Raw genomic sequence first — 9,300 nt, 5'->3', positions numbered from 1 at the left:
AATCGCAACCTTATAACGTGCTTACATTTTTGTACTATCAGTTAAACCATGTTGATTTTTACATAAGACCATGAACAACATTGGCTGCATTTAATATCTAACCATCAGCAATTGTTTGCATATTGTTTTTCTGAAGTATTCAAGTAGCAAGCAGATTTTATTTGCAATTTTAATAGCTTAACTAAAATATTTTTTTTCATACATGATCTTTTTGAGCGTTTGATTTTGTTTGATCAATTCGCGAATCACGGTTGCTATTATCAACCTACTGATAATTATTGTCATTAGCTTTAACACTTTGGTGCATTTTGAAAAGATTAAAGTCGCATTACGAAGCCTAGATTTAATTTGATTAATAATAAACAAAAAATAATTTAAAATTTCAAAAAGAAAGATAGTTTTTGAAATCAAATTACCCCTGACAGAAATACTGTGAGCTTCATCATTAAGCTGTTTTAGTGTTGAAAACAAAATTACATTCTCTGCCAAAAAAATTGATTTCCAACTTGGGGTATTCATTTTTTTAAAATCACTTCCTTTGATCAAAATCGTCAAACAATCGACGTTATTCTGGTTGTTTTGTTTAATCCCAAATACCATTTACGCCCATCCGCTCATTCATTTTGTTTCATCACAAACTATTTCCTTAATGACTTAAGAATACAATTATCTTGAATTTATTAACGAAATCAAAAATTGGACAAATCGACGGATGAAAACGGAGGCGACTAGACGCGGATTCGAACCGAAGCGGCCGGGTGGTGAGGAGTTGTACAACAATATAGTGGTGAAGTGTACTGTGCAAGGGGAGGTGTTGACGGGTGATCGAGACGACTTGAGAGTGTGTGGGGAGTGCGAGGCATGTCAGTTACACGGATATGTCACCAGGACTGTTGATTGGTTCAACCGGTGAGTAAACAATTAACAAATATCAATTATAAATTTTGGCAAATAAGGATTAGTTCATTAAACTAAGTTGAAACGTTAAAAAATTCTCTGTTCAGCTGTTCGTAATTTCATTATGACATGCAGCTGAATTGTTGTACTATTTTAAAAAATGGAAAAGGTGGAACCCAGTTATAAAGCACCAGCCCAGACCGTGGTTGAGTATCAATTTTTCTTTTTCTTTAAAAAATATCTGATACTTTCATAAGATGTTTTCAATTTATCTATTATCCACTCAAGATAGTTATCGAGAAAATTTGGAACTAGGTTGCTATCTTCAGGCACTAATTTTGGTTTAATTGTTGTGTCCAGGGGAGGGATATTTCAAAACACTTTCTAAATTTTGTCGATTTCTGTTAGGTCTACCAAAATGATCTCCTGAGTTCTCCTTAAGTATAAAAATAACTATTTGAGCACAAAAATATCTGACGCATTTATAAAACGTTTCAAATTGGTCAGCTTAAAATTGCTCCTCTTTTTCTTCAGGGATTCGACAGGGATTCGCATTTTTGACAGGGATTCGCATTTTTCTTCAGGGATTCGCATTTTTGACCTGTTTTTTTTTCAAAATTTTTTTGCATGACAATTTTTTGGTCAAAATAGGTTTTTATAGTGTTCTGGGAGCACCCGGAAACTCAATTCGGTCCACCTAAAAAAAGGTTAGCAACCTTTTCGAAAATTTTTTGAAAATCCCCCCACCCTCGAGAAAATCCTTGATCCGCCCCTCTCCCTGGCCTAATCTTATTGGTTTATTTGTAGAAAAGACGTTTACTGTGTATATATGACACGTCTTATTTTTTGTCTGCAGTGCAAGTGAAAACACAAAGAAAGTATTCGTTTGTGGTCTGGCCAGACGCATGCCAAGTGAAGAACTAATCCAGTACATTCAGCACCTCATCCAGCCCATCTGCTGCAAGGACTACACCTACAGTCGCACCAGATCAGCACCAGGATTATCCAGGGACCAGGTATCCAGTCATGGAGATAGAACCCTGGATGTGGAAGGTCTTCAGGCGGAGATATTTGACACGTGGCACTGGTTCGCACACACCTCACACTATGCAAAGGTCAATCAAGTTCATAAAAAAACATAAAATTTAAGTTCCTTAGCGGGTTTAGAGAGAACTGTACTTTGTGCTCTATATCTGCTTGACAAACTACAAAATTTTTTCAAATGCGTCTTTTGATCCCGAAATGTATTTAAAGGTAAGCACGAAATAATTTCCAAAAAAAGCCTGAAATATTTTTTTTTTTACAAAATTAGGTTTTTTTATTCCCAATTTTTTTTTTAATTTTTGGAATGCAAGCTTTAATTTTTAGTTACTGCTGCACCCTGAATTTTTGTCTTTTCATTCATTTATCCTTTTGGAGGCGGAAGATGAAGTCCGCCAGAGCTCAAGGCCTTTCGTGGAGCTTTCGTGTTCTCAATCTCATCATAATCCTTCGTTTTATATAGCTGAGTTCTCAAGCCCCAGTTGGAAAAAAAGCTTAAAAAAACGGGTGCATGTCTTAAGAAATATGGCAATTGCCGAACCAGGCAGTGAGTTCAACAACCTACCTCGTTTTGGTAGCTTTTCTCTGAAATAATTTTATTTATTCGGCTATAAATTGAATCTATCCTAATTGGATTAATGTAATTAATTTAAAAAAGAGATACGTGCAAGCAGTTCAGTTGATCCAATTGTGATTTGCCCGGCCAAAACATGATAATTATATTTTCTCATTAATCGAATTTTTATTCTTCAACTGCCTAAAAACAGTTAACTATGATAAAAAAATCTTTTTTTTTTCATTTCGTCCTCAGATGAACAACATTTTGGAGCTTTTTTTGGTTAATTTCCATACTTTCATGTAATTTTTGTTAGTATAAATTACTTGAAACGTTTTTTATTTTCATGTGCAGATGAACTACATGTTGGAGCTGTTGAAGTTGTGTGACTCGCACTTGTTGCTGACCTTGAAGAACCAGATGAGGACGGTGGCCATGAGTAGTCAGAGGGGTCTGGTGGAAGAGATGCTCACCAAAATGGAGGAGAGACAACACAGTGATCAGGCCAACGATCAGGGCACAGGTATGTTTGTGTGTATGTGTATGCGTATATGTGTGTGTGTATGTATGTGTGTGTGTGTGTGTGTGTGTGTGTGTGTTTATGTTTGTGTGTCTGTGTGTGTGTTTTTGTTTGTGTGTGTGTGTGTGTTTATGTGTGTGTACGTGTCTTCGCGTGTGTATGTGTTGATTCTGATTGATTAATATAGCATTTGTCTACTTACTGACGAGTATGAATACGCAGTTGTATACTTACTGATACGTAGACCGAAAATGCTAAAACAATTCCATAAACTAAGTCTATGAAAAAATACTAGTCATACAAATTTCATACATTTTGCTAAAATAAGGTCATCGAATTTTCAAAAAACTTTTTCTTGTTTTGCAAAACAAATTTTGTACTTAAACAAACATTTTCAAAAAAAAAAATTTGCAGAATCAGTTTTTTGTGTGCATAATGTAGTCCTGGATACACAAAAATAGATTTTTTTTGCGCTTCTCAGGATAAATTTTTTAAAAACGGTCAAAACACTTATTTATTTTTTGTGGCATGATTTTGTATGCCTTGAGCAATACATGATTAGTTAAATCGCTTGTCAAATGTTTGCCAAAAATTAAAAGTTTGATACTTCCATTATATTATTTGTTTAAGACAAAACTAAAAAATTTCAGGCCGTTTCCGATGCATTGTAAATACGAGACGATTAAATTTTTGGTGACTCTACTTTTGAGTAACCAAATTCGTTGTCACTTGAGTTTAGTTACGAACAAAATCCAAAAAATTTGAGAAATTAATTTTTTTTAAATAAAATTTTTGATTTATGGAAAGTTACTGGTCATACAGCTTTCATTTATAAAAAATCACTAATCATAGACCTTTCATGCAATTCTCTGTGTTTATGGAATTGCATGAAAAGTGTATGCTCAGCCTTTTTCCATATATGAAAATTGTATGACTAGCATTTTTGGTCATAGCGGGTATTTACTCGATTTCGACTGTTAACCGTTCAATTCTAAAACTATAACCATAGAAGAGCTTAGCAAGCAGAAATACAGTAAAAACTTCCTGAAAAATACAGTAAAAAGCTATTCCTGGAGCTTGAGAGTCCGCCAGTTTTCATAGATGCTTTAGTAACGCAGTTTTATATACTATTAGCATGAAATGTTTAATTTGCGACTTTTTATTGATCTTTCTTTGTGAAATCTTTTTCTTCATCGCGGTGTTTTTTGACGTTACCATAGTTTCCTTCGACAAGTGTTGGTTTGATAAATCTCGATAATGGGTTTTCCGTAGCTGTGTGTGGGTCTCCCCTGTGCTATCTAATATGAAGATAATTAACATCACTCTCTAATGCTACAAAATTTTAGGAGGAGATAATTTGGCATATGACTCAGACACAGCCAGTGAGGAGACTTTCGTCTCGAACAAACATCCCAACTTGGCCTTTCTGAAGGAGTGCAAGGATCCCAAACAGTATACTATGGATGCGAAGAACCCTCTGAGTGGCAGGACTTTTGCCAAGGAGTCCCGACTGAGGAAGCAGCACAGGATCAAAGTGCTCAACAAGGCCATAGCGGACGAGAAAAAGTGAGATCTGAGATCTTAATCATTTCATTTATCTGTTTTTTTTAAACTTTTTTTGATAAAACTGGGAAAAAGACAAAACTTCATTTTCTGACAAAAAATAATTTTGCGCGTTGAAATGCTAAATTGAATCATTTTCATGCCTTTAAATTCTTTTTTTTCCACAATTGCTGCTGCAGGAACATTCATTGCGATAGCAGTCGGCTTTTATTGTCCAGTTTTAAGTATAACTGGTTGTTTTTTAATACAGAGTGGCGGTTAAGACAGCTACGAGGAGAAGTGGTCAAGGTCACCACCTAACAAAAGGAGGCGGAGATGGAACTGTGGAGCCAGCAGACACACTCCCCTTATTCTCACAGTCGGCTGCATCCGGAATCAGCAAGTTCAAGGTCAGAGTTTTCATCTTTTAAAAACAGAACAAATAGCTGCCATAAATGTGAATATTCGCACAACATGTTAACTAGATTATGTAAGAAATATAAATTATTTAAACATTCAAATATCATTAAACTTTTATTGGAATTGAGCATGAAATTAATCTTAAAATCACAACTGGAGGCTTAATGACGATGACAAAAAAAACTTGAAAAATTAATTTGAGATTCAAGCTGAGTTTTTGCGTGACATATTTGACTTCATCTGATTTGTATCAAAAGTGACACCTTATTCTGTTGTAGGACTTTGTGCGTGAGCTGCCTGTCTACCTCTCCAAGTACATTCTGAACTTCCTCGACAAGAAGAGCATAGCCTCCTGTGTACAAGTCAGTCGCATCTGGAGGGTTAGTCTTCACACAAGCACATCATCGTAGTGTGATATTACAATGCCACTTTTTTTCCAAGCTAACTCGCAAACTAAAGTGCTAATTTCGTGACACCTTTGACAACGTGGATGTGTAACTTTTGGAACAATATTAAGGCGGGATGCAGCATTGGTAGTATAATGCCGTGTGCTTGACGTTTGATTAGTAATAATTTAATTCACTTGATGCTTTTTTTAATCCTCAAATGAGCCGAAAGAAGCTATTTGTTTCATATAGCAGTGTATTGATTAAAACTCGATTTCAGAAAATGTTCTACTCAATTTTTTATGCGATGTTTTTGAAATGCTTAGTTGCATAGTTATACAAAGTTTGGCTTGAATTTTCTACTTATTACACGCAAATTAGTGTGGTTGCCTTCAGCTTATAACATTCCAAATTATTACATCCAAAATTTGTGTTTAAATGAAATTTGAAGCTCCCGTTTGCCGTTTGTTTTTGGTGTTTTAAGCACCAGCGGCACAATTTTTTAAGGAAGCTAACTGGAAAACAGACATGTCCGAGGACCGATGATTAGTTTCCGTAGAGGTCATTTATTTTTCATAACTTATTAGTTTTTCTTCTTCTTTGTTCGGTTTTTTGCTCGTGTTTGTAAAGCACAGCTTCGCACCTATTTTAAAGCACCCGCACCGAGCACCCATGGATCATAATCGATTATAGTGTCATAATATGGTCAGCATCTATAAAATGACAAAATAATCGATTATAATCCATTAAAAATGGATTATAATCCTAATATTTTTTATCCCAAAAAAATCCATTATAATCGATTATAATCGGTTATAATGGATTTTTTCGAGGGGTTTTTCATGAAATTTACAATTTTGTTCAAAATTATCTCATTTCTTGTTTTGTGTAGTTACTACGTGTTATGTTTCATAAAATGTTAAATTTAAGAAAAAAATTGATATATTTTTTGTCTCAACTTTTTGTAATTCATCGCAATTTAACACTTCATTTTACCCACCCCACCCCCCAGCCAGTTAAGCCCCCAGTACCCAGTATACTACCACCCACCAGTTTACTATCCCCCCCCACACTTTACAACCCCCCCTCCCACCATTTACCCCTCCCATCCCCCCCCCAGTTTACTTCCCCATCCCCCCAGTTTACACCCCTCCCCCAGTTTACCCTGCCCCTTTGGTTGGGGGGGGGGGGGGTAAAAAGCTTGAGGGGCGAGGGGACGAAGTTGAGACATGGCATTTTAGTAAAAGACAGGGCATAAATTCTGCAAACTTCTCGGATAATTTGCAACATTTTGCAAAAATATTCGAATTTAGTTCTAAAAATGAAATGGATTATAATCAATTATAATGGATTATAATGGATTTCCATTTCAAAATAATCGATTCTAATGGATTATCTTGGCAAAAACAATCGATTTCAGTGACAAAAATAATGTATTATAATCGATTATAATGGATTATAATGGATTATATTTGTTAAAAAAAAATCGATTATAATGGCTATATAATCGATTTCGTGGTCTGAATTTTAAATCCGTAATGGATTATAATAGATTATTTTTGTCTCGGGAATCCATTATAATCGATTAGAATCCATGGGCGCTCGATGCGGGCATACACACGCCAGATGATAAACAAAAAACTACAAACAAATGTTCCAATCAAGAAGGCATCACGAGGGGTGTGTTGGCATGCTCAGTTTCACAAACTTCCATATGTTGCTACATAAGCATACCCGCATCCAAGTTTAGGCGTAAATAATCGATTATAACGGATTACTATGATGATTTTTTGACAATTATAATCGATTATAATTTCCAAAATTAGGTCCTTAAGGGATTTATAATTGATTATAATCGTGATATTTTCCAAGAGATTATAATCTCTTATAATCGATTATAATTGATGAGAATTCTTACTAAAAACCCTTAAAATCAATTATAATCGATTATAATCTCTCATTTTGCCGAAATTTTGCGATATTTGAATTATACTTTATGGGTTATTAATTTTGTGTCAGTAAGAAAATCTCTAAAAGAGAGATCTCTTGAACACTTTGGTTCATCTGAACACAAAGTTTTACCACGAAACAAAAGTTTCATAGAGATCCTTTCATATGAAAAGAAAGGTTCTCGCAGTACATGAAAAATAAATTTTCCGAATCAATCATGAGACTGAATCAATTTGCTGATGTTTTGGTGTTTAAAAAAGCTTAAAATATGCATCACATAACAACCCTAATGGGGAAGAAATGAAAAAAAACTTATAATTTTAAATCAATTGGAAAACTTTTAAAATATTTTCCTCATTTTTTATAGAAACCAATGTCCACAAAAAGCATAAAATATAAGCAATTTAGATGCAACTTCGAAGACAAAAATGGACAAACAAAAGGGATTATAATCAATTATAATCGATTATAATGGATTTTTATGCAAAACTATTGAAATAGAAATTTGAATAAAAATAATGGATTATAATCAATTATAATCGATTATAATTTTATCGAAAAATAGACGAATAAAAAATCTATTATAATTGATTAAAATTTGATTTTAAAAAGAGTGATTATAATCGATTATTAATTGAATAAAATCGATTGTTTCTCAATTTAAGTGAGACTGGTACTAAAATCGTAATATAATCGATTATTAACGCTTTAAACTGAATGCGGGTAGTCTTAGTTCTCCTGAGGGTTGTTTCTTGATTTTATACTATCTGGTCTAAAATGTCTGCATGAAAAATTGAAGATCTTAAAAAACGTCAACTGTTTTTCATAAAAACGTCAATTTAGAGTTAATTCAATAATAAATCTGTAATGTTTTTTGAACGGTGGAGGCTTGCATGTGAATAGCTGAAAATTAGGCTGATAAAACAGTGTAGGGTAAACTAATTCAGAAAAAACTGAGTTGATTATTTATATGGCTTGAAGTTTTAACACGCTACGTACCTTTGTTCCATATGCTTTCTTTTTTTTCTAATAATTTGCAAATGTTTCCATCAGTAGAACATAGTTTATGTATAAAACAACACACCGTTTAGATAAAATTTATAATCTAATTTTGCATATATTTTATCAATGAGTGTTTTGTGTTTTGGTTGCGACCATTAAAAACATTGAGCAATTTTGCCTTCAGGTGTGTTTCAGTTTTTTAGTTGTTTTTTTTTTCATGCAATTTCTGGTATCACAAATAAGAATCAAAAAGGGTTGAGTTTGATATTATATCCAAACCTTTTAAGTCGTTATTGGGACAACATTAGCAATATCACTCAAAAATCCCAGTGTCTAGAAAAAGTGTGTTGAAGTTTTTGAGTTTTAGCCTGATTTCGAGCGAGTAAAACAAGCCAGGTCTTGAAAACATTTTTGTTTTCATTTAGGGACTGGTAATTCTAATTCTAGACAGGAAATTGGTTTTGAAAGCTTCATTCAGCCATTCTTTGGCAATGAAAAGTTAAAATCAAACCTAATCTGCAAAAAAAAAGTATTTCAAAGTTACTTTTTTTGTTAATTTTTGTTTGTTATTTTTTTGGAGACAACTATTGTCGATTAAGCCTATTTTTTGGACGTTCTACGCGTTTGTATAGTTCTTTCATCGTGCCAAGAACAAAATTACAGAAGTTTGAAGTAAAAAAATTATAACTTTTTCTTTTATGAAAGTGCATGGAACATTCTGTGTGTGCAAAGAAACTGGCTATCCTTGTTTTCAGTATGGAATTCGAACTCAAATCAGGTTTTTATCGTGTGTTTAGGCTATTGCCTCGCAAGTGACAGAGGAGAGTGAGATCCAGTTGAAGCTGCAGGAACAGTACACTGTGCTACAGGGCTCATCCGCCAAAGGTTTCTAAGTTTCACTATTTCGTTGTGACACTATTTTATTGGAAGTGAAACATTGAGACAGCGTGTTATCATTGAATCGTATCAGTTTTCAGCCATATTTT

At 33.9% G+C, this 9,300-nt stretch overlaps 1 protein-coding gene across 1 annotated transcript; it reads left to right on the top strand.

Annotated features, from left to right (window-relative positions):
- LOC134856133 (F-box/WD repeat-containing protein 10-like) lies at positions 1-9,199 on the top strand (the record flags this gene model as incomplete). The annotated part of the gene is given in 7 exon segments (XM_063872495.1): positions 1-909; positions 1,754-2,012; positions 2,849-3,017; positions 4,361-4,580; positions 4,828-4,966; positions 5,255-5,356; positions 9,112-9,199. Coding segments are annotated over 7 exon segments (1,174 nt in total), but the record flags the coding sequence as incomplete, so codon positions are not given.
- Between the last annotated feature and the right edge of the window lie 101 nt (positions 9,200-9,300).

Source organism: Symsagittifera roscoffensis, unplaced genomic scaffold, assembly GCF_963678635.1.
Source record: "Symsagittifera roscoffensis unplaced genomic scaffold, txSymRosc1.1 SCAFFOLD_174, whole genome shotgun sequence".
NCBI classification, from domain to species: domain Eukaryota; kingdom Metazoa; phylum Xenacoelomorpha; order Acoela; family Convolutidae; genus Symsagittifera; species Symsagittifera roscoffensis.
The sequence above is the reverse complement of the archived record's forward strand: the minus strand, read 5'-3'. Positions and strand labels throughout refer to the sequence as shown.